Consider the following 26469-nt stretch of genomic DNA (forward strand, 5'->3'; position numbering starts at 1 on the left):
TAGTCACAATACCCTGGAGTGTTTGGTTTTGTTTTATAATTATTCATTTTCTTTGAAAAAAAAGAAAATGGTACCATAATCTGTGAAATTAATAATAGTTACTGCTGTATAAATTATTTCTAGAGGACGCTCTTAAAGGTCTAGTGGTGCTGACCAACGTCCTTATAACGGTTTACGGTATTAAATATGAATTGTAATTCAATTTAACAGCTGATTAGGCCTACCGTTTCCTTTAATTGCATTTTCATTTTCAACCACAGTCAGATTGTAAACAAAGAAAAATGATGATGATAAAAGTTTATGGAAAGGGATTTAAATATGCCTCTTTTATTGATAACTGCAACCTGAGGTAGCTAATCACTCTTAATGGTATAGATATACAATTTAATGTATACATACTACACGATGGTCCGGCCTTTTCATAAACCCGGCCTACCAGCTGCCTGTTCTAGCCGAATCATCGAGGTCCTACTGTTTTTTTAACTATGTAAATTTTTTAGTTTTTCATTTAGTGTTTTTCCAATTACAAAGTAATCTTAGAAGGGTAAAAGGTTGTTGCATAAAATCTTGGTCTCAGAATTGAGTCTTGAGCCTTACTAAAATGAACAATTTGTGCTAAAGCTCCTTCATCACCAATGATAACAATACAAACGTTCGGCCGCTTAGAAAGCGACCTCCTCCAGCATTGGTTTAGCATTAGCGCGCAGGTCGTTTTCTAAGCGGACGAACTATAACAACATAAAAACTCATCTCCAGCAAATAGTATTGTCTGTATACATTCCATCAAGTCAATTTTATGTCAAATTAACTTGGGGTCTTGCCTTTTCTTTTGCAGTTCTATATCAAACCAGACAAATGAAGTAATAAAGAAGCATTTATCTATTCAGTAGTTATTGCCAAAGTGAATATTTATTTGTACTAGATGTCGTCCAATGGTCAAAAACTGCCAAAAATATGCAATGTACAGAATTCTCTATTACCACCCCACACTGTAAATAAAACATGTGATTGTAATTCCTTCCATTTGTTTTGATTTTCTGTTTATATTTTGTTGTTATTTCGTCACCAGCATGGCAACCCATAAAGCCCATGTTATTTTTTTTTATTTTAAATCCATTTTTTGTCCTTATTTTGAGCCTGTTTAAATTTATAAAGGGATTCTTCACATCAACAGGAAAATATCTTTCCAACAGTATGCGTAGATTTTCCCTGCGATGCACACGAGGTGAGAAAAAAGATTTTAAAGAAGCATGCTTGCCTATTGATACATAAGATATTCTTGCAATGATAGTGGTTACTTGAGCATATCAAGAATCTACAAAAAATATCCTCAGTTTAGGATAGCCAACTAAAAAGGTACAACTTACAAATCTTTAGGTAGTTTAACGTGTGACGATTGTAAGCCCCCTAGCCCCCAACAAATGGTTTACCCACTGGGAGTATCCACAACTCTAAAATGGCTATCCTGTAAATGTCAGAGGACGTAGGAGTGACTCCTACACTCATCAGCACTTGTTAGTTCTTTCTAAAAGGTAAGTCAAGTTACATCTCTCTAGCCATTTATTTTGATATTAAACACTCACAGTTACTACGGTATATACTAGTATAGGCCAAAATTGAAAATAACTTTTGTTTTTATATATGATATTGGAAGGAATTAATCTTAGTATCCTTAAACATTTTATAAAAAACTGTTTTGTTTGGTCTAATAGTAGACTGACCACTTCAAGACAATTCCAGGTATATTTTAAACTGAATCATTGATTTTTAAATGGCAGTTTCCTAGAAAAAGACAAGTAAAATTAATGTTTAGTCAAATATAAGCAAAATAAGTCAAGTATTTTTTCTGTTTTTTTTTTGTTTGATTTTGCAAAAATTACTACATAGGGTTAAATTTTAGCAAGAACCTATTTTCCCTTCAAAGTTTCACTTCTGCTCTGCCCTTCTCCATGCTGTTTGTCCATGTAATATTTCGGATTATTAAACTATGTAAATAGACATTCACTTAAACCTACGTTGGTTTAAAATTATGTCAGTGTTAGGGAAGTTTTTTTTTTTTGTGAAGTTGGAGTGATTCTTGTGCCAAGATGATCAAATTTCCGTTCAGATAAGTTTTTGCTAAAAAAATCCACTTATGTAGGCCGTAAAATCTTTCATTCCTTCTTTTTTGTGTCTTTTCAATGCCATTTGCTTTTTTAACGTTTTTGTAAGGAAACAGTTTAAACCATTGTTTTGATTGTTACTACCTAAAGTTGACGTAATTGGGCTATTGACAAATAGCATCTGGGTTCAGTTACGATCTTGCTTGGAATTAAACCAGTGATCTTCAGATTTGAATGCGAGCACTATCACCACTCACTCCTAGGGGAAGCAAGATGTTTACTGGTAGAGCACGGAACTTTGGTCCCCGAGGTCCAGGGTTCAAATCCCGCCAATCACCAATGAATTTTATCTAAGTGGTAATGCCACTTCCTCTATACCCTAGCCTGAAAGTTATATGTAAAACAATTCCCGGCTATCAAACCTAAAGGAAAAAAAATACCATGTCTATTTGGATACCCAGATCATTTAACAGCAAAACAATTATGCATATCATTATAAGATAATTTACTTCTTAATTGAAATGTACATTTAAATACTTTCATATACCACTTCACAAAATGTTTACACAATAAAGTACGAAGCTGAGCCAGCTGAGAGGAACTGTCAACAGACTGACAATTAGTGGCTAATTAGCATCTCCATGTGGCTAAAGTCCTTGAAGTGTTGGCCAGTAAGATATTTGGTTACCTGGTCAGACTCCTGACTGGCTGTTCTACAGTAAACAGCCATGCAACTGTGAAAACATGTGTTTTACCCTCTAAGAACTTAACTGCTTTGCAAAATGGCCAGTGAGGTTAGTTTTGCTTAGTTTATTCATTTTTTGGTTAGTTTATTCATTTTCTTTATATCTGCTGAGTAGTTTGTAAATACTATGTGTTTACCTTATTTTACCAATAAAATAGTTTATTTTGATTCAACTGTTGCACAGAACAATAATTGATTGGTATTAGAATATTTACAAGTTAAAACATTATTATTTACAAAATACCTTTTTTAACCACAACAACTTTTGTTGTTGAGAAAATTGTTTAGTTTAGACTTGGTCAACTTTGTGAATTTTTTAATAAATTGGGTTATTATGTTTTTATTGTATTAATTATCAGTTACAAAACATTTATGATCTTTGTGAATAACACTGGTTTGAAATTAAGGGTCTTTAATAAAGTTAGTAAGTTATTTCAAACACAATAACATTCAGTAGTTCCAAACTTTTTTGGTTTGAGTTTTTTCAGTACTGTACCGGTAATTTGGAAAACAACCAAATAAATTGATTTTCATTCAATACATTTTCTAACCATAAATTATGCTCTGCTATTTGAGAAATGCACAGTTGACTTAGGTATTCATCAACTAAATGTTAAACTGTGAGAGTAGAATCCTGCTCAAGGACTCTTAAACTGGTTCTGAATATTGATTAAAAGGTCAACGACTGAATCTATAGAATTATTAAACCTCATCCAACAAACTTTTTTTCTCGTCTTGCAAATAATTATACAATTTATTTAACATAATTTAATTTGTGTACAATAGGTTTTATAACATGTTATAATTACTAAGTTGTGTCTAAAGGGGTGTCACAAGTTTATTGAGTGTTTTGTGTAAGTATTAAACGACCAGTATATTATGTATTGTTAGAAGGCGCAATATGTTATTAGACTAATACTGCAGGATTGTTAATTGCAGGAACGCAGCCAGCTGCTCCCTCCGGAGATGCAGTCCGCAGTCAGACTGTCCCGGAGAAACTCTGTGTCCCTGCCCTGCGGACTGGAATCAATGGAGCCTCCGGAATACGAACCTCAGGTAATATCCTATATATTTTTTTATTTACAACTTAAAAATATTGAGTGCTAACAGTATTTGCATTGGATTCTGGTCTGTATGATGTTTATAAAACGTAATAATCTGATTTGTTTAGGTAAGGTAACATTATATTTGTGCACAAATATTTATTAATTAAAAAAAAACTTTATTCTTCAGAAATTTCAAATGTGGATTTTTACTCTAACAATGAGCAAATTTAAATTCTTAAAACCAATAAAATACTGTAATTAATTTTAAAATAGGTACTTCTGTCAAAAGTAAAATTAAATATATTGAAATGTTTTCTAAACATGTAAAAACGGCTTAGTATTATTTATACAACAGTTTACAGTTTTAAAACATATCCTAAATAGCCAGTCTTATTCTTTAACCACCATCCTGTAACTAACTTAAACCTTCTAAGAGAGAAATAATTCCTTCAAAAATTCAGTATAATATAGAATTTAAGCATGAAATAATAGTCATTAATAAACTATTTATTGAATGTGTACTAAAAAATAAACGAAGCATATCTATTTAACAACAGAACCAAACAAACAACAACAAAGTACCAAGTCTACATGTCTATTTATGGTTGGAATACTAATTGAAGTGGTTATTGTCAATTGAGCATTTAAGAAGTCTTTACAGTTAGATACGACATTGAAATGAAGAGCATGTACAGTTTAAAATAATTCCCCACAAATGTAGCCTACAAGAACGTTTTTGAAAAAGGCTTGAAATTAAATTTATTAAATCTATAAAATGTACCATTATTACCTACTGAAAATACATCTATAACTACTTAAAACCATACAATATTGAATTTCATTGCACAGATACTAAATTTTTTAGACCGTTACATTTTAATTTTATTAAATTATTAGTTTGACAAAAGAGCGGTTTTAAAATAAAACTAAGAAACATTTTTATGTTGATTTTTGTGTAAAATTGACAGAAAGTAATTTTAGTTTATTTTCTACATAATTCTCAATAGACAGAGAACCCCTTTACAAATTTTTATTTCTCTTAGCTATCAATGAGTAATGGTACTTATAATGTTTAGTTGCGATTCCAACATACGTTTAAAATCATCACTGATTAGAAAAATTTGTCATTAGACCATCAATTTACAATATGCTATCAATCTAACAGAATTTTGGTAGATAGTTACAAGACTGTTCCCTAAGGAGACGTAACAAATGTCACATGCATGAATATTCACAAAAAAAATAGACAACTTTAAACTTTTTAAAGTATTTAAATTCCAGTCGTTAAAACAATTTGTACAAAAATAAAAAATCTAAATTGCATTTTAAAAGATATTAGGAAAAAAGTTAATATTGATAATTCTTAAATAAATCTATTTTGTCTCTGCAACATAAATTGTTATCTAATTTTCTGTTTCTTAGTCATAACTATACTAAAAAAGGTTTTGTATTTTTTCATCTGATTCATACAAACAAAAGAGGAAGTTTCCAACAATTTAATCTTCTGAGGAGGGCAAGGCTCTTGACCTTTTCAAGATAATGATGAAGAATGCAAGTTTGAAAGTATGTAGAAACAAGATAAAAACAACGACCATGCCTTGTTGGTTGGATTTGGAGTTGGGTCCTTTTATAACTGTTTTGCTCATTTTATTAATACAAATATTGATTTAAAATGTAAAGGACATTATTTGTGTGTTTTATGTGATTTTTATGCAAACTGGCTTCACAAAAGGTTTGTAATATTTACACAAATGTAGTGCATAGATCTATTAAATTCATAACCAAACCCTATGTGAATAGGAGGCGTTAACATAGATTTAGTCTGATTAAATAGTTTTTCATTTTTGTTGGATCATTAATTTTTATTAGTATACATGTAACCTATAGGGCAATTAAAGGTAAGTTAAACAGTTTCTGGATTTTACAAGGAATCCCAGGAAAAGGTTTCACATTTGAAATTCTAAACATATGGACTGAGTGAGAATCAAGTATGGTTAATCAATTTCCTTTTATTATTATTTCAACTAACAATAAAAAAGTTAATTGAACATGTGTGGAAAGGAGTAAATGTTACCATAACTAATACCAGATTTTCATCTAATATTCCCCAGAAAACTCATTTGATTAGAATACAAAGGTTTGTTGCTATTTCTTTTAAAAAAGTTAACTTAAACGTATTTACTCACACACAACAAAAAACCTAATATACTGGCTGAGGATAGCAACTAATCCTAATGTAACTTGTTGTGATAAAACTTGTTAAGTTACTGAATGTACAGAACTATTTTACAATACTTTGTTAATGTCAAATGTTTAAACTGAATTGTTTATTAGGTACCTATAATAATTGGATCAAGTATCACAAAAGTGTAAGGAAAGTACTAAACAAAATTAAATCGGCAAAAAGCATGGTGGGATTTAAGAGGGGTCTTAGAACATTTCTCATCAACAAGGTATTGTATTCCCTTGATGAACTGTAGAATTTTAGGAGCGTTAATTTTTAATTTGTATAAACTTATGTTAGATTTTAAGAACTTAGACTTTAACTTTTAACTTTTAAGACTTTAGACTTAAGAAAAACATGTAAGAGAATTACACTATTCATGTACTTTGTGCTTTAATGAATAAAGAAATATTGAATTGAATTGAATCAACTAAATACAGTTAGGATAAAAACCTTTAAATGATTTATTTTGTTGAATGCCGTATTTTATAAACCATAGCCTATATTAAATTAACAATGACACATCCTCAGATCTTAATGAAAACTGCCTGATGTAGATGTGGTATTGCAAGAATTTAAGTTTCAAGTTACTTTGAAGGTTCAGCTATAATACAGCAAAAGAGAATTAAAACAAGTTACTCTTTTGCTGATAAAATTTGTAGTTGACAAGTTTTAGGTACTTCGAATGACCAACGAGACAGAGATTTGTACCGATTATTTGATGGCTCTCAGGAAGTCCTTATTGAAAAATTGATTGTCCCTTCTCCCCCCCCCCCCCCCAGGGCTGACAACGACCATCTCAGAACTTATCATTGAATAAGTTTGAAGAATTTTGCATCAAAATATTCCAAGATTATCTACAAAATACAATTATCTTGTTAATAAAGATTTCTGTTACCAAATAACAAAATGATCCTAAAAATTGTTTAAGAAGGATGAGTGAAAAACGGATGTTACGAAGAAAATCCTTGTATTTAGATAGTATAGAAAATTATTCCTGAGCCAGCTAGTAACATAATCATTTTGACCCAAGATAACAACTTGTGAGGAGTGTTAGCAAATGGAGCAAAATGCTTTTAAGGGCACCTCTCGGATTTACCGTACTATATTAATGTTAAAATTTTCTCTGGCTTAACAAACTTATGTGATAATATTAGAAATTGAATTTTATTTCAAAGACTTTTTTGTCCAAATTGACACCTAACCATGCAAAACTCAAGTGCATGTTTTCCCGGTCATTTACAAATCACAAACCATTATTGATTGCATTTTTAATTGTGGATGTTTTCAGCTAACACCAGAGAGGACGCGGCATCACACTGGAGATGGTTACGACACAAGCGACACTTTCAGCGATGGGGGGGTTACTGAGGAGGACAGTGAACCCGAACAAACCAAGTCAGTAAATGTTAGGACGTTAGAATTAGTGGTGTGCCAAAACCGAATCTCAAATCTCAAAGCTATCAATACTTTAGAAAGTTTTCAGTTTCGAGGTTCGATCGGCAAGTTTTGAGATTCAAAACTCAAAACCAAAACGTTTAGCCTTAAATATAGACCACTAATTACATGTTTGAATTGATCTAATATTCATGTTGTTATCAGTAGCAGGAGTTTAATTTATTTCAGTTGTTTATCTAAGTTAGGCTTAAAAAGTATGTGATTAAATAATCCTTCAAATGAGGTTCTCGCACATAGGAGAGGGTTTATAAAAACTTATATTTTCGGGGAAGTTTCACTTCAAGACCTTTCAACCAAGAATGTGGTTGATAGGTGTGCGGCTAAGGGTTCGGCGAACTAAAAGTTCAAGATCTTTATTAGCTTAATATATAGATTATAGTGGTACATACCTTTTGTTTGCCTTACACCATGTGAATGTTTTCTTTAGTACTGTAAAATATATTGTTATTTTTTATAAGCATAAACAGTCAACCATATTACAGGGATATAAAATTTATCATCCATAATACAAAAAATATCCATGATATGCTAACAATAATTTTACTAGAAAAAACAAACAGCAAATAGTAAATAATCATTTCAGAAGTTTAACATGGATTAAACACTACTAATTGAATTACCAAAGCCCACTTTTAATAATCAAATGATAAAAGAAATAGTGAGGTTAAAGAGTGCATTTTATCTATTCAGTCTTCAAGAAACAGTCTCGATCACAAGATTTCAGTTTTCAATGGAGTTGTTTGGTAAAGTTTTTGGAATTTTTAATATGTTTTCATTGTTTTATTCATTTCAGAATCAAAAACTTTAATGTGTATGAATTTGATTTTTGCAGTATTACTCACTGAGTAAAATTTATTTCCATAAAGATTGACATTAGATTGTACAATTTTTAACTCCATCTCTTCCAATGTGCTACAATTTATTTACAAATTGTACCGTGTTATCCTCTAAATAACCGGTTTCAACTTAATGTTTATTTTATTTACAGATTACACTTAAAATAGTGGTTGTACAAGTTTGTTCAAGCTAAAAGATATGCCTATCTTTTTGAACATGTTTCATAGAATTATGAGTTATCAAGTCAAGTTTTGGAGACTTTGCTGCACAAGCTGTTAGAAAAAACATAACCTCCAAATTTTTTGTCAAACTGCCATATAGTTATATTTCAAAATGCCTTCGGCAAAGTTTGCTATGAAACATTGTAGGAATAGATTTTATTTGTTTCAACATCAACTGGCCATCATCAAAGGCCTATCAAATAGTGAAGTACCATCACAATTTTATCATAGGCGAGCCAGTGGTGACTAAAGAGATAATATAATATATAGAACTGGTCTTGAAGCAGTGATGTTTGGCATTTCAGACGAAGCATTTGACAATTTTACCAATTTGTACCTGGAGTTCAAGAAAGATACGGTTGTAGTATCCAATGTAGGGCTGGCTAAGTCTTATTAACTTGAGGGTGCCACACTGCAAAATGTATTTTGAGTGTTAACATCACCCTTTAAAGAACTCAAGAAAAATTAGAGTAAATGTGTATATTGTTCATGGTGTTTATATCTTTATGGACACATTTATATCCAAACCCCACCCTTAACTAGATTGTTTGAATGTATTTTTTTCTCTACGTTGAATGTGAGTGTTGTACCGTAGGACTCCAGCTCGCAGTATGAGAAAGAAGTCCATCAAACCGGCTCCTGACAGTGGAGAGTCGGATGATGAAGTCATTGACGTTCCGTCCGACTCTCCTGCTAACTCCATGTCCAGCATCAACTCCATGAACTCAATCTCTAGTCTACTGAAGGAGAAGTTGCTGGTAAGTAAATCTTAGACATCACAGAAAAGTATAAAGGAAACATATTCAATGGTACACTTAAGTGGTGTATAGCACTAGTTACTGGTGTCTAGGGAAAAGTCCAACACCGCCCCCCCTCGTCTTCATTACTACAACGCTCATGGTGGAGGAAGACCCTGTGCCCTGTAAGATAGGAACTTCCGCTCAGTGCTTGAGCTCATTCTTGCTCGTCACAAGTATATTTCCCGTACAACTAGAGCTGAAAGTGCAATCAGACAATGACATATTACTAAATTAATTTATTTGATCTTAAATGAAATTTATTTATTTCTTAAGTGATACAACCATTGTCCCTAATTGACAACATGCCAGTTTGTTTGTATTGATTTGACCTTAAAAATTGACATGGGTACATTGAACACATGATCGCACCATCGATGTATATAACCTAACACCATCGATGTTAGGTTATATACATCAATGGATCCCACTCACTACAGCCTACAGCCAAAAAGGTTCATCCCCAAAGATATTCCACCATACCTCAACCGCTTCTAGCTAAAAAAATCCAACTACATATTTATGGTCGAGTTTCGACCACTGGACATCCTCTAGTATTTATAAATATTGTAATAATCTATGCCTAATCTATGCCTGCCTTCTTTCATATACAGTTGAACTAACATATGTTTTATTAATTGAGCGAAGCTCTTATACGTCGACTCTTATGCATTTCGTAATACGCAAACTCCTCCTAGACGGCTGAATCAATCGTTTTCAAATTTTGCATGGTGATAAAGACCATATCGGTGAGTGCTAACATCTATATGGCGTTAAAAAAGTCTCTCAGGAATCCGCCCCACAGGGTCTCAAAGTTTCAATGTAATCCTTATGGAAGCAGTATTTGACACATAAACATAAACATATGATCAGCTGTTTTTGAATGCAGTAAATAAAGAGATAGCATTATTCCACAGATATTAGAACAGAAACGGTATGGGTCATAAATATAATCAAATGACGACACTAGCTTGAGGTCCGTGACGTAGGAAGTGGTGAAGGAAGTAGTAAAGGTTAGCAGTCTGGAGTGTGGAAACTGTTTATGACGATTAGATTAAGGTATATGCATTCCTAAAATTTTATGGAAAGGGATGAAAACAGGCCCAAGACGTAGGAAGTGGTGAAGGAAGTAGCCAAGGAGAGCTGTCCGGAGTGTGGAAACTGTCTATGACGATTAGATTGAGGCATCTGCAATCCTAAAATGCTATTGGAAGGGAAGGAAACAGGTCCGCGACGTAGGGAGTGGTGAAGGAAGTAGTAAAGGCGAGCTGTTCGGGGCGTGGGATCTGTATATGACCATTATATTAAGGTATCTGCAATTCTATGATGCTATGGGAAGGGAGGGAAACAGGTACACGACGTAGGAAGTGGTGAAGGAAGTAGTCAAGGCGAGCTTTCCGGAGTGTGGAAACTGTCTATGACGATTAGATTAAGGAATCTGCAATCCTGAAATGCTATGGGAAGGGATGAAAACAGGTCCCGTGACGTAGGAAGTGGTGAAGAAAGTAGTAAAGGAGAGCTGTCTGGAGTGTGGAAACTGTTTATGACGATTAGATTGAGGCATCTGCAATCCTAAAATGCTATGGAAAGGGATGAAAACAGGTACACGACGTAGGAAGTGGTGAAGAAAGTAGTCATGGCGAGCTGAACGGAGTGTGGGAACTGTTTATGACGATTAGATTAAGGTATTTGCAATCCTATGATGCTATGGAAAGGGATGAAAACAGGTACACGACGTAGGAAGTGGTGAAGAAAGTAGTAAAGGCGAGCTGTCTGGAGTGTGGGAACTGTTTATGACGATTAGATTAAGGTATTTGCAATCCTATGATGCTATGGGAAGGGAGGGAAACAGGTCCGTGACGTAGGAAGTGGTGAAGGAAGTAGTAAAGGCGTGCTGTCCGGAGTGTAGGAACTGTTTATGACGATTAGAATGAGGCATCTGCAATCCTAAAATGCTATGAGAAGGGATGAAAACAGGTCCACGACGTAGGAAGTGGTGAAGGAAGTAGTCAAGGTGAGCTGTCCGGAGTGTGGGAACTGTTTATGATGATTAGATTAAGGTATCTACAATCCTAAAATACTATGGAAAGGGAGGAAAACAGGTCCGCGATGTAGGAAGTCGTAAAGGAATTAGTCAAGGCGAGCTGTCCGGAGTGTGGAACTGTTTATGACGAATAGATCAAGGCATCTGCAATCCTAAAATGCTATGGGAAGGGAGGGAAACAGGTCCGCGACGTAGGAAGTGGTGAAGGAAGTAGTAAAGGCGAGCTTTCCGGAGTGTGGAAACTGTTTATGACGATTAGATCAAGGCATCTGCAATCCTAAAATGCTATGGGAAGGGAGGGAAACAGGTCCGCGACGTAGGAAGTGGTGAAGGAAGTAGTCAAGGCGAGCTTTCCGGAGTGTGGGAACTGTTTATGACGATTAGATTAAGGTATCTACAATCCTAAAATACTATGGAAAGGGAGGAAAACAGGACCGCGATGTAGGAAGTCGTAAAGGAATTAGTCAAGGCGAGCTGTCCGGAGTGTGGGAACTGTTTATGATGAATAGATCAAGGCATCTGCAATCCTAAAATGCTATGGAAAGGGAGGGAAACAGGTCCGTGACGTAGGAGGTAGTGAAGGAAGTAGTAAAGGCGAGCAGTCCGGAGTATGGGAACTTTTTATGACGATTAGATTAAGGTATCTGCAATCCTAAAATGTTATGGGAAGGGAGGGAAACAGGTCCGCGACGTAGGAAGTGGTGAAGGAAGTAGTAAAGGCAAGCAGTCTTTGGCAATCACATTGATGTATCTGCAATCCTAAAATGCAATGGGAAGAGAGGGAAACAGGTCCACGACGTAGGGGGTGGTGAAGGAAGTAGTAAAGGTGAGCAATGTTGAGTGTGGGAATTGATTAATGTACGGTATCTGCAATACAAAATGCTATGGGAAGAGACTGTAGACTGTAGGTTAAAATGATTACGAAGCTCGAATCAATACATATTTTAGATACATGCAATCGTTTACAATCGAAATTTACAACTGAGTTAACAATAACTGATTTTTACTCCATTGAGGCTAAAAACGATTTTTACTCCCTAGAGAATAAAAATGCTACTTTAGACCCGCAACGCATGCATTAAAAACTACTGTTTTTACTGCAGTATGATAAAAACAATATAATATGAACCCTTGATGACTCCGCTCAATTTTGTGGATGCCTCTGCGAACGCCACCTAGTTATTATGATTTTGTAAACAGTGTCCAAATAAATACACATTTTTTGGTCAAGTCCTATTTTTTGTCTTGTCTGTCTAATATTTTTATCATTGGTGCCGAAACCCGACTTATAAATCATGCCAAGAAATATGTCAATTCGAAAGTCAGGGAGAGAGAAACACCCTCCAAATAGATATTCCCCTGAAATGGTAAATGATAAGAATGATGAACCCATAGAAAGAGATAGTCAACCTCCAAAACCCCCTACTGAGACAAAAGCCACATCTTCAACTTCCAGCAAGCGCCGGTTACTTCAACTGCAACTAGAAGAAATAGAAGAAATGAACAAACTAGAAAAAATGCAGGAAGAAAAAGAAATGCAGCGCCAAAGAGAATTCGAGGCTAAAGAAAAAGAAAGAGAGGAGAGGGAAATGGAACGACTACGTCAAGCTGAAGAACGACAGAGGCAAACAGAGGAGAGGGAAATGGAACGACTACGTCAAGCTGAAGCAAGAGAATTAGAACGACAGAAGCGTCTACTGAGAATAAGGACCGAACTTGAGTCTGCTTCGGTCTTGGGAAGTAGTCAGTCCGCCTCAGTCTTGGGCAGTCGTCATTTGGAATTGGAAGATAATGAAGACCCTGAGAAGGTAAGCTTCAATATTGCTACTGTTGAGGAGGACTCTAATGTCAAAGTCAATAGGTGGCTGAATGAGGAACCGTCAGTTCCTTTGACATCGTCAGCCATCGTGTCCACGGCTATTGATAAACTAGCAGACTCCTTTTCAAAAGCTATCAATTTATCTAACCCCAACCAACCTGTCTCTTGCCGACAGCGTCTTCCACCCTTTAGCGGGAAACCAGACGAATGGCCCATGTTCTATTCCTGTTACAATAAGACTAAACACCTTTTTAATGACGATGAAAACCTTGACAGAATAAGAATTTGTCTGGAGGGAGATGCCTTCAAAATGGTAAAACCTCTATTTATATCAGGTAAAAATTTGAGTACAGTAATGAAAACTTTACAAATGCGTTTTGGACATCCAGAGTTTATAGTCGAGTCAATGTTGAAGAAGGCGCGCATGCTCCAACCAGTCAAGGAGGATGACGCTGTCAGCCTTATTGAGTTTTCAACAACTATTTTAAACCTGACATCTACCGCAGAGTCGTTGGATTTGGAAATGTACCTAATAAATCCTCTCTTGTTGAATGAACTTTTAAGTAAGCTTCCCTATACTCTGAAGTACAGGTGGGCTGAACATGTAAATAGCATGCATTTAGAAAAACCTACTGACCTGAAAGTATTCTGTAACTGGCTTGAAAATCAGTGTTCCATTATGAGTATTTATTTTCGTCCACTCGAGGAGACAACGCGGAAGAGAAGTGACCCTAAACTAGTTTTTACTCATTCGCCCAATGAAAACGTTTGCATGTTTTGTCCGGAGAGTCATGAAACCGATAAATGTAAGCTTTTTAGAAAAGCAGAAGTCTCGCAGCGGTGGAAGATGATAATTGAGAAAAAACTGTGTTTCTTTTGCTTCCGTCGTCACCACATCAAATTTTGTAAGTTAAAGAAACCTTGTGGAATCAATGGGTGCAAACTATACCACCATCGTCTTCTGCATACTGACAGTGCCTCTAAAAATACCCAAGAAATCAGCCGGGATCGAGTACAGAACACTTTCAGGCAGGAACTGTATATGAAAGAAGGTAGGCATAGATTAGGCATAGATTATTACATGATTTTGTAAACATATGTTAGTTCAACCATAGATAAAACATCTGAAGACAATTTTATTGTTAGTTCATGTACGGTTTATGTAGAGGTCGTGTTTTGTTAACAATTTGTTTCCCATTATTACAGCCATTTAAAACCTCGTTTAACCAAATAATACGATCTAATCATAAACAATAACTTGTCCCCTAGTTATATAACCAAACAGTAAAGCACAAATCAAGAAATTAACCCCAAAATAATGGAAACAAAGTTTCATCGACACTAGCGCCTTTGTGTCACGTACATGAACTAGGCACAAAAAACGTGCTTCAAAATTTACAATGGGATGAGAAGTCTACTTGTGTTGGTTAGTCTATGGTTCAACTGTATATGAAAGAAGGCAGGCATAGATTAGGCATAGATTATTACAAATATCTTGCTTCTTGTTTTGCGTATTTACTTATTTTTGCGAATAACAAACAATGTTGTGTTGCCATGGAAACCAGATATCACAAAAAATCAGCTGCCGTAAGGTAAACAAACAATTGTTTTTCTATGTTATCTATCTAATATATAAAATTCTCGTGTCACAGTGTTTGTCTGCAAACTCCTCCGGAACGACTTCACCGATCGTTATGAAATTTGGTGTGTAAATTCTGTAGGTATGCGAATAGAAAGTAAACTATTTCCCGTTTCGAAATTCTTAAAAGGGCTCCGCCCCAGTGGCTCTGGAGTTTCCCATGTTAACCTTATGAGAAATGGAATTAATGAATCTTAACAGCTGTTTCAATTAAACAAGTTGGTTCTGTTCTATGATGTTCAATAGCATTAAAGTTACAAGGATTACCAACAGGGTGCAGCACTATTATTTCTTTTACATTTATGACAACAGCTAATTTGCAACCAAAAGGTGAGTGAGCGTAGCGAACGAACTTCAACCTGGAGGCGAGTTAGCGTAGCGAACGAGCTAACCTGAAGGCAAGTGAGCGCAGCGATCGAGCTCCAACCTAAAGGTGAGTGAGCGTAGCGAACGAGCTCCAACCCAAAGGTGAGTGAGCGTAGCGAACGAACTTCAACCTGGAGGCGAGTTAGCGTAGCGAACGAGCTAACCTGAAGGCAAGTGAGCGCAGCGAACGAGCTCCAACCTAAAGGTGAGTGAGCGTAGCGAACGAGCTCCAACCCAAAGGTGAGTGAGCGTAGCGAACGAACTTCAACCAGGACGTGATTGAGCGATGCGAACGAGATCATCTTGAAAATTAAACTTAACGGTACTTTCTTTCCATCGGTCTGTCTTAGGGGAAACCTATAACTTTGGCGATACGAAGTTCGCCGGGTCAGCTAGTACTATTATAAAAATGAGGTGGTTGCTGTATGTATGGGAAAAGTAAACGCGAAAAATACTGGTCGGATCGGGCTGAAATTCGGCATGATGATAGCTCACATTCCCGATTAACATATAGGCATATTTTTATCCCAAAAATCCTTTCGGGCTCCGCCCCAGTGGCTCTGGAGTTTCCCATGTTAGCCTTATGAGAAATGAAATTATTGAATCTTAACAGCTGTTTCAATTAAACAAGTTGGATCTGTTCTGTGATGTTCAATAGCATTAAAGTTACAAGGATTACCAACAGGGTGCAGCACTATTATTTCTTTTACATTTATGACAACAGCTAATTTGCAACCAAAAGGTGAGTGAGCGTAGCGAACGAACTTCAACCTGGAGGCGAGTGAGCGTAGCGAACGAGCTAACCTGAAGGCAAGTGAGCGTAGCGAACGAGCTAACCTGAAGGAAAGTGAGCGCAGCGAACGAGCTCCAACCTAAAGGTGAGTGAGCGTAGCGAACGAACTTCAACCAGGACGTGATTGAGCCATGCAAACGAGATCATCTTGAAAATTAAGAAGTTAAACGGGGCAAAGCTTGAGTATAATTGCAATAAGAATTTTATACTTATATTCCAACCCCGTACGAAGGACGGGTACTCTGCTAGTAACTTATAAAAGTAAACCACTTGTGATTTTTCTACGTAGGGAATCAATTGAACTTTATAATAGAACTGTCATTTGGTGCTTGGATTAATCTTAGAATTTGTAAATCAAGTTTACTTTCAAAATATGTTTAAAAAATGTTTATTTTTATAATCTTTATAATGTTGTTGTTATTGTTGTTTTACACTTTGACTATCCAATTACCAATTTTTTGTAGACAATTTTACTGTTAACAAAATGGCGAAAGAGTTATTAATTATTTATCTTAGGTCTTCATTCTATAACAATTAGAGTAAAAGTCTACAAATTCGGTAAAACTAATTGCCGACAGAGGGTGCTGCAGGCAGCGCATTAATTCCTTCCCCAATGGGTTAATTGTCAATTTATCTTCTTAATAAACTGTATAGGTTTGATGAAACGTCACAATGTTATCATAAAGTAATCATACTTGTCTGAAATTTATTATCAAGATACTTTATCTGGCACATTCTTGATTTTGAGAACTGAAGAACTCTTCAGTGATAAAAATAAATTCAAAGATATAATTACCCAATTGTATGGAAATTTTAATACTCTACTTGTTTTATTATTGAAAGTGAGCCAATACAAAAGGTCTCAGTGTTGCAGACCCTGTTTTTGTTAATTTCTGAAAACTTGATTTATTTCCTTAGATGACATTTCCACGAGGGATCCGACAGAAGAAACCCAAAGAGTACAAACTTCAAGGGTTTGTCAGCCTGATGTTCCTAACAGTTGTTTTCCTTGTTGGATTTGCTCATGTCTTTTACCATCAGCAAGTATTACAGGTATGTAAACTAAAAATGTTGTGTACTTTATTAGAATTTTTTGTTCACATTCATAAATACTGATTTATTATTTGCATATTATTTGATTCAATCGGAGGTGTAGTGGGTGACGGTTTTGAAAGTGAAATTATTTCAGACCTGTTCTTAAAAAGAAATGTGATAGTTACGGTGACATCTGCGACAACTGTCAATCGTATTTTTTTACTACAATATTTGCGCCCAAGGTAACACTCCATAAAGCACCTGTCAAGGGATTTTCCTTGATTTTCACAAAATTTGTCCAACATACCACAGTGTTATATTGTATTATGCAGAGTTCTATAAATGCAATAAATTAAAATAAAACACTTTTTTCCACAATAATTTTTGATAAATTATATGGTACATGAACAGCGTGTTGAAAATGTATGCACAGCGGCATTGAGTAATGCAATGAAATAAATATTTACAAACCTTTGCTGTTGATACAACTAGGCATTCCATCCCCATGTTAAATGTGTCGCAATTGTCGTAGTTGATTTGAGGCATAGATTGTACTGATCTAAATCGCTAATTTCTGAGGAATACACAGGCTTTTTTACCAAGTCAAACTGATGAATCAACTTATTGTGAGCTACCCATCAAATTGGTCGGCAACCAACAAAATAAGGGAGAAAATAGTATTTTAGACATTAGCACATTCTGTGACTAGCTCTCACAACTATGTTATTTTTTAATAAACAATTTGCGGCAGCTGGTCCATATAGATGGGATGTCTACTTCAGTGGGCCTATCCAATAGTCAATGGTAAAACCCTTTAGCCGAAATCAAGTAGTAAAATACCAGCAATGTCTAGTTTTGAATCCAAGAGAAATTCTTGGATCTTTAGGCTAAATCTGATTGACATTTTGTGACACGATGAACAACATTGTTTTATTTTTTAGAGAGCATACTTTGATAGAATAAGATTCAACAACATGGAGAGGCTGGTGAGAGTGTTCAACTTTGAAGGACAAGAGATAGCTCTAGGATACCTCGGCACCGAACTGCCAGAAACCTACAGAGTGTTCGACTGTCTGCCTCAACATGAGAGGTAAACAAAACTTCTCTTTATATTCACATAATAGACAATTAATTTATACAGTCAGTAATGAAATTGTCGTTGGTTTAAAATAGTTTATTTTACATAGCTTAAAAAGAACAAAATGAAAAGGAACGAAATAATTGTGTATTTTACAAATGAAATATTTCTTCTATGTTTTTTTTCTTTCTAGAAAATTTGATTAGACAGTTTAAAAGCCCTTTGAAATGGATGCACTAAAATCGTGCAGAAAAAATATTTTTTGAAAAGAGAGAACACATGGCATTTTTGAGCGATTGAACTCTTTCACTGAGACTTAACAATAATATGAAGGCCGTTTGTAAATTAAGGTCTTCACTTAGCTCCAGTCGCAGCCAAGCAAGCTAGTTCTAATCTTAGACCAACGTCGTCCTTACTTTATCCACCACAATTTTAGTAGGTTTCCACCCCTTTGGGACTATTAGTGTTGTCATAGTATACGAAAAAGACGCTCCCGCCAAATATAAATCAAGCTTTATGATAGTTTAGTGGTCTCGGTCAACAACCGTCAGTTGACAGACATTAACAGAGCAAGGTGTTTGGACGTTGCAAATGTGCGTAAGGGGAGGGAGTTTGTATGTTCCCAAACATGAACACGATGTTTTGCATGGTTTTGGCTGGTTGTGGGCTTTCGTCACTCTTGTTAATGACAGTGACCAATGTGGAAGTAATTTCTCCTGCAGATAGCGCGGTGTGACTGAACACAATAGATTGCTGAACTGATCTGTCAACTGGCAACAGATTCCTAGGGGTCAGGAGTTGGCCTCCTTCCTACAGAAACATATATTTACAGAACGTGATTCATACTTGGCTGGAGCGTACATTTTTGTTTATAATGTTTTTGAACATTACGACGATAGTAATGTGAACAAACTGGAATAGAAGTGGATAAAGCAATTAAAACATTAAATTTGTGTCAGATTCAAGCTAACATGCTTGGTTGCAATAGGAGTTCAATGAAGACCACGGACAACCCTATCGTGGCAGCTCTTAGACTACAGATAGATTTTTCTGGTTACTGTTGTAGAGACGACGGGTCTGTATGTATGGAGTGGATGAACCTGGCCAGACTCTACCTGAGTTACTCCGAGCAGGCCGGACTGAGATGTTACCACTTTGATTGGCTCAGTCAGGATCCTAACCTCCGACCTACAGACTGTTACGAGGACGGGGACAACTACGGTCATTGGTGAGACTCAATTAAAATAATCACTTGAAACATCTGCAAATTCTTTTGGATTTTAACCAAAGTGTACTGAAGATTTGCAAGGAGTAAAGAATTGAATATCAACTTACTACTCTGTACTTTGTTCACTCCCAGGTACGGAGGTGGTCGTACGCTAGGCATGGAATGGCCAGTGGAGTTGGGTCGAGTGGAGATGTCTGCATTTGTGACAGGACAAGTCGGTCGACATCGCTGGGGCGGAGTGTTGAGGAGGTATTTCATAAACTCGAGAGGCGTTGCGATTTCAGTTGATCCTGACACACCTCTTTACGTCTCCATCAATGCTGATAAGTCCACCAGACTTTGCCTTCAGGTGAGAGTGAATACTTTGTGCACTTAGATGTTAGATGTAGCAAAGCTACAAAGATAATCTCACAACATTTTACACTCATCCTTCATATTTGGGTTACGTATCTAGATAATAATATTGATGATTAACTGATACATCCAATACAATATAAATTTGCACAAAAAATGTTACTTTAGGGTCGGCACGATGAGTTTGCTTACATGTCTTCACGAGGACTTCCGAGGCTCAACTACTCCATCTGTACGTCTCGTAACATGAAGCTGCTCCACTCCTCCCTCTCCGAGAAGTCTCTCTGGGACGGACTCCGTGAGGAAGACAACTCGGTCATCAACAGTCTGTTGACGGAGCCTGTGTGGCAGATCGCACCGCAGAACAAGCACCAGATGATTGAACAGCTGATAGTCAACTACACTGAGGACGTCATTGCTCTAGGATTCCTCCGTCAGGGTAGATAACATGTTTTATCTCATCTTGGTTTAAAAAATGTTAGTTAAGATCTAAAAATTAGTATCCTATATAATAATAAGAGTATCGGACCACAGGTGTAGTCTATAGCTTAGTACACATCCACGCACACATACAGACACTCAATAAGACATTACTTAAAAAAAACACTTTTTTGGGTTCATGGGGACCCAAATTGGATATTTCACCCAAAAGTCAAATTCAAAAGATTTTGACAAAAACAATCTCAAAATCCTCTTTAGGGAGGGGGAGGGAGTGAAATCAATCAAAATGTATTTGGAATGAACCTAATATAATTGAAGTTCCTAACTTTCAGGTCACGTTCTGTTAAACGAGTTTTGGCAGGGTGAGGTCGGTGATTTCACTGTAGACAGAGATAGGTTTCCTACGATGCAGAAAACAATCGAGATAATTCACCGCAGGGGGTTCAGAATTGCTCTTACAGTGCAACCTTTCATCGGTACTGAGTCCAAGAACTTTGCTGCAGCTGTGAAGAATGGACTACTGGTACAGTATTCTTGTTAAAAAAAGTCATAAAAAAACTCCTAAGAAATATTTTTTATAAAAACCGTATTATTTCATAGTATATTTGTCTTTGACTCCTATGTTTTTCTCAGCTTTACTATTGAAACACTTTTCAATAAAGGTGGAGAGGATGGGAGTAAAAACCAACTAAACATATATTATAAATCTGTATCTTAATATTTGAATGCAACATTTTTGCCAGAAAAAGAAAAATGAGATTAAAAAAAAAAAGATTATCCAATATTACTCACTTTTAGTTCAAAATTGTAAACCTCAAATGGAAATCCTAAGCCTAAACTTTAATAGAAAACGTCAAAAAATCATAGTATACAAGCAGATAGGCCTGCTACAATTTGTATTTAAATAATACCAAAGTATAAAGAGGTAAACCCATATAGAATTGTTTATTTTTATTTGTTTGTTTTGTGGGGGAGGGGTTCTAACATGTTGTTTGATAGTAATTATTATTGTAACTACACAGGTGACAGAGCGAGGAATAGACCCGTCAAGGCGTATCCCAGCTTTGACATCGTACAAGTCAGTGGCGAGCGCTGGCATGATAGACATCACCTACAATGACAGCGTCCCCTGGCTTCAAAGACAGCTGCTTCAACTGGTCAAGGACTATCAGATTGACTCCTTCTATCTGGACACTGGTACATCAGCATAGCTATATTTATGTAATACCTGATTAATATCTCCAGTTGTTGGGTGAGCTGGTCTAGTGGTTAGAGTGCGGGACTTCAGTCCCTCAGGTCCGCAAAATCACCAATGGATTTTATCTAAGTGATAATGCCACAACCTCTAGGTCTAGCCAGAAGTAATGTGAAAAACAATCCCTGGTTCGTGCCTAGCATCCAAGGACAATAAATATATCTCCAATTGTAAAATCTGTCTGAAATGAAGCTACAAGGGTTCAAAAATAAAGGCGTCTTTTGAGCTCCCGTTGCGGCCATGCAAGCTAGTTCAAATCTAACACCAACCTCATGTTCCTTTTTTTATCCGCTATTTTAGCTGGTTCTCACCCCTTTGAAACGATTAGTCTCGTCATAGTAGCCAAAAACAATGTAAAAGGAAATCAACGCTTCTACCAAGTTCAAAAAATGTTCTATGATTATATTTATGTGGGATGGTAAACCCTTTTGAAATATGTTGCCTGTTGATATAATATACAGAAAAGTGTTCAGATGTTAATTATATGCACACTTGGCTAAGGGGTTTGCAAAGGGCTGTAACCAACAATTGCACAACGGGGCTGGTAGCAAATGTTCAGGACTAACCAACAAGGGCTAGCCCACGGAGCAGAGAAAAGTGACTCCAGCCCCTCCCAGCCCCTCCCCCCCCCGTGACGTCATGAGAAGGAACGATGCCACACGCCGCCAGCACGCAGCGCCTGGTATTGCGTTTGCGTTGCAAATACACTGTCCTGCAGCTCTCTACGTTAATGGAATTAGAATCAAACTTATATATTTCTATTCTGCATGAATTGACGATTCCAACGGTGCAAATATATTTTGGTTTAATAATGTCTGTGATTTGTAATAACAAGAAATACTTACCTATTTTTAAACGTGTGACATGAAAATGTAAGTAAGCGTAAACTTTTTTTTATTTTTGAGGTAGAGACAAACTTTCAGCGAGAAAGTTGTAGATAATTAAATTATCTACAACTTTTATTGCAAACATTTTTTTATAAAACTGCTGGTTCGATCAGTAATGCAATGAAAACACAAAACTTCATTTAACTGCTGTCCCGGGGCGACGCACGGCCGGCCGTACCGCGTTTTGCCGCATATTGTTTTGCGACAACAATTGACTTAACATATTATTATAAATATTTTTAATAGATATAACTTAATAAATGTTTTTCTAAAATACATTTAAGATTTACAGTAATAAAATAGATCAAATCTAACTAGTATAATGCCTACAACGGAAAGTGTATTGTAATACTGTAAAATCCTTCAGTTGTATTACAATTTCATAATGTGATTTAAATTCATAACATACGGTTATATGTAATAAGTAACAGTATATTCCAAAAGGGTACATTGCTATATTCATTTACTTATAATATTATTTTAGTTTAATGATATTTTCTCAGTATACATTAGATAGCTCATGAAGAATAACAACTTTTGTCCTCATGTATTAAACACCGACAAATAGGATACATAATATTCTAAGGCAAACATGGCTGAAAAATAAAAACATTGGCATTGGTGCTGTGAATATTTTTAATTTACATAAATGTAATAAAATACGGTAAACAACTTACAAAATAATTACTTTGGTGTTTTGTTCCCTGATTGTACCCATTTTGACATTTTTTGTGTACTTTTTCTATTGTCTACTACTTTATTCAGTCTATTCAGATGCCTAATCCTAATTATAGTCCTTAATTTAGCATAGAGTTTAATTGCCATCGGGCAGACACTGGGATACTTTTCTTTTAATACTTGTTCGAATCTTGCCACTACTTTTCTTTCCCTGTCAAGGCCACTGCCATGTTGCATTTTGAAATCATTTTCAAATAGCATCACTTGCTTCTTCCATCCATCTGATGGTTCCGTAAGACCTGAAATATAATGACCCGTTTCAGTTACATGTTGTATTTTTTCAGTCGCAACTATGCATTTTTTAATTTCCATCTCAATTTATGTATGTAATTAATCTGTACTCAAGGTAATAGGTGTAAGAAAGGATAGGATAAGCAGGCTTACCTTAAAAAATGTAGGCATCCCACTTCATTCACTACAGAACACAGAAGAAAACACAAACAAACAAAATAAACACTGGATATTTCGAGGCCACTGGCCCCTTTCTCAACATGGAGAGTCACATTAGATATTAAGAGTCTTTCACTGGTAAGGAAGCAGTGTTGCCAACACAAGGTTATGAGTCATTGATTTTATTTACACTTAGTCTAAGCCTGCTTTTTAGGTGTGGAAGGGGAAAGGAAAATGTTAGGCCTATCTGAGATTGAGGTTTGGGGGCTCCCTGGATTTGGTGAACCATTGATAAGAGAGTTCCCATCTCCTTAGTTGTGATGGGTTACAGGTGGGAGGGAAAGATCTTATTGTTCCGTATTCAAGCATCTACGCAACCTAGGTGAATCCAGACTTCATTCATATTTTGTTCTGACCCTTGCCCTGTCACGTGATGTCTGGCAATTCCCCCCATTCCTCATGTACTCTTCAACCCGGCATCATGTTCTCGCCATTTTCCCTAGTTTTGTATTATAATATTCCCCTACTCTATTTGTGGCATATAAATTGAACTTATATTATCGTATGTTTATCTTATGTATTTATTTGTGACACACCTAACAAAAAAGTGAACTGAATAGTTAAAAACTGTATTCAAACTGTTCTTGGTGCAACTACCGGTCGCGTACGCGAAAGCTGGCCAGCAAACATCAAGTGCGTCAACGGTCTACTAGACATCACTTCAGTAAAAAGGAAGGTACCAAATCACATTTCTTCCTATTTAAAAGTTTATTATTTTGTGCTCACAGTGTGTCTCTAAAGCTGATCTTAACATAATATATCTCACATCCCTCATTTTTTATACAGTCCACCATATCGAAGTTTACCCCCCATTCGCTGGTCCTGTCGAGCCGGACTACATTTGCCAATTAAAATATAATTGATACAGTACAATAATTTATTTCTCAAATGAATGTTTATGATCAGTGTCACATCCCTAACTGGTAATATTTTGTCTTGTGAAACATTATTACGAACAATTTTAATGTCCATTCCTGTTTCATACCAGACAATTATTTTCATGTTCAATTTTGTCACTGCCACCTAAATCACGTCAAGTTAGGCCTACCTAGTTTGTCTTGAAATAAATCAAGCTTAGAACATTTTTCAGGATTGAATATTTATTCACATCTCATCCATAAAATCCTTTTAAATAATAAGGTCTCACAATCAATTCAGCCTTATTATTTGGGTGTATAAATAAAACTGCAAAGTTAGTAGTTATTTCCCTGAAATATTCTATCCCATTGTCCGCCATTTTGCAACAACGTTCTGTCCTTTGCGATACACCTTGGTAGTTGGTAGTTCTCAACTTCGCCAACAGATCGCTCTGCGCTACATGGCAACCAATAACCTACAAGATTAGTGAAACGGTGGAACTGAGGACGAACCAATCACCTGTCTGCTATTAAACTGAAAACTCAACTCATCAAAACTCTGTTCATCTACATCAGCTGTTTGTTTAAATATAACCCGATATTGAATTGAAACATATCAACATAACCTGCAAGTTTGTTTATGTTGTTGAAAAATGAAGACATTATTTATTTAATCAAATACTAATTGATAAGGGTCCTGAACTGGAGAAAACTGGTAATTATTGTTATTGCTATACTCTCTTTATTCATTATTGTAAATATTATTGTCAACAGAGATTATTGGTGATAATAACAAATTGATAATTGACTTCACTTTACTATTGAAGTTGAATTGCAAATTGATTTATGCACTTCAGTAGGCCTAGATTTATGAGATCATTATTAATTTAAGATTTTGGGCTATTTTATGAAAACCCATCTATTCTTGTTGTGTGTTATTTAATTTGTTTGTTCATGATGAGATTCACTACCCTACAAAGAAAAGCAAAACTTGTTAAAAACAGGTTTCAGAAAATAAATAAATATTTGTCAAACCAACTTCCTCGAACTGAAGGTCAAGAATTGACTCCTGCTAATATACAGCGTTTACACAATTATAATGAGGAGGTCAGAGATCTATTTACTGACTTTAAAACTTTATTTAATAGAGTTGTGACTGATGACCCTGCTTCTGATTGTGATGAGGAGGAATCATTTTCAATGCATGATGAACTTTCTGACTTGTATGTAGCCCTTATAAGTGACATTAAAGTTCTTTTGCCAGTTGAACCTGTTGTAACACCTACTCCACCTCCAGCTTCTCTGCGCCTGCCTAAATTTGAGTTGCCTAAATTTAGTGGTAACTATGAAGAGTGGGTTAGTTTCTATAATATTTTTGAAGCCTCTGTCAATGCGAATAATTCTGTCTCCCCAGTGAATAAGTTTCAGTATTTGCTTAGTGCCCTGAGTGGTGAGCCCTTAGACTTGGTTAAGAGTCTTAATATTACTCCTGAAAACTATGTGGTAGCCCTTCGACTTCTCAAGGATCGCTATGAAAACAAGAGACGTATTGTCACTCAGCTTGTTACAAAAATTCTGGATTTGTCGCCTATTACTAGTGGTTCGCTTAAGAGCTTACAATCATTTCTCACTGTATATAAGGAAAATACTCAAGCCTTGAAAAACTTAAATCATGACATTACAACTGAAAACACCCTGTTAGTCTTAACACTTTTAAAGAAGATCCCAGCTGATATTAGAAAATCTTTTGAAGACTCTCGCGCCTTAAACAACGAGATCCCTCTTGTTAATGATTTAATGACCTTTCTTGAAATGGAATCCAAACGTTTAGAAGGTGCTAGTATTTGTCTCAGTTCACCATCTACCTCAAAGTATTCCACTGGCCAAAAGTGTCCTACAAACATAACTAGGCCTAATAAGTTTACACGTGAAAGTAAGCCACATTTCACCAACCATACAAAAACTGCTCTTGTCGCCACAACCAACTCTTGTAGATTTTGTCAAGCTGCAGATCACAACATATACAAGTGTCAAAATTTCCTAGCTAGAAGTGTG

At 35.8% G+C, this 26469-nt stretch overlaps 1 protein-coding gene across 3 annotated transcripts in view; it reads left to right on the plus strand.

Annotated features, from left to right (window-relative positions):
* The first annotated feature begins 2806 nt into the window (after window positions 1-2806).
* The window catches only part of LOC129001950 (myogenesis-regulating glycosidase), a 42838-nt gene continuing 19175 nt past the window's right edge, over window positions 2807-26469 (plus strand). The window contains exons 1-11 of one of the 3 annotated variants that reach the window (XM_054429396.1): window positions 2807-2896; window positions 3787-3903; window positions 7409-7515; window positions 9229-9391; window positions 17010-17144; window positions 18068-18216; window positions 19271-19432; window positions 19565-19781; window positions 19955-20225; window positions 20560-20750; window positions 21250-21424. In XM_054429396.1, the coding sequence (XP_054285371.1) occupies window positions 2885-2896; window positions 3787-3903; window positions 7409-7515; window positions 9229-9391; window positions 17010-17144; window positions 18068-18216; window positions 19271-19432; window positions 19565-19781; window positions 19955-20225; window positions 20560-20750; window positions 21250-21424 (1699 nt within the window). In that variant the 5' untranslated portion in view covers window positions 2807-2884. Of the gene's footprint in view, window positions 2897-3786; window positions 3904-5466; window positions 5626-7408; window positions 7516-8272; window positions 8319-9228; window positions 9392-17009; window positions 17145-18067; window positions 18217-19270; window positions 19433-19564; window positions 19782-19954; window positions 20226-20559; window positions 20751-21249; window positions 21425-26469 lie in introns of those variants that run through there. The other 2 variants (XM_054429397.1, XM_054429398.1) reach the window with 2 other exon arrangements.

The sequence above is a fragment of the Macrosteles quadrilineatus genome, unplaced genomic scaffold, assembly GCF_028750875.1.
Source record: "Macrosteles quadrilineatus isolate MER2022 unplaced genomic scaffold, UCM_ALF_1.0 Scaffold_9__3_contigs__length_116548681, whole genome shotgun sequence".
Lineage (NCBI taxonomy): Eukaryota > Metazoa > Arthropoda > Insecta > Hemiptera > Cicadellidae > Macrosteles > Macrosteles quadrilineatus.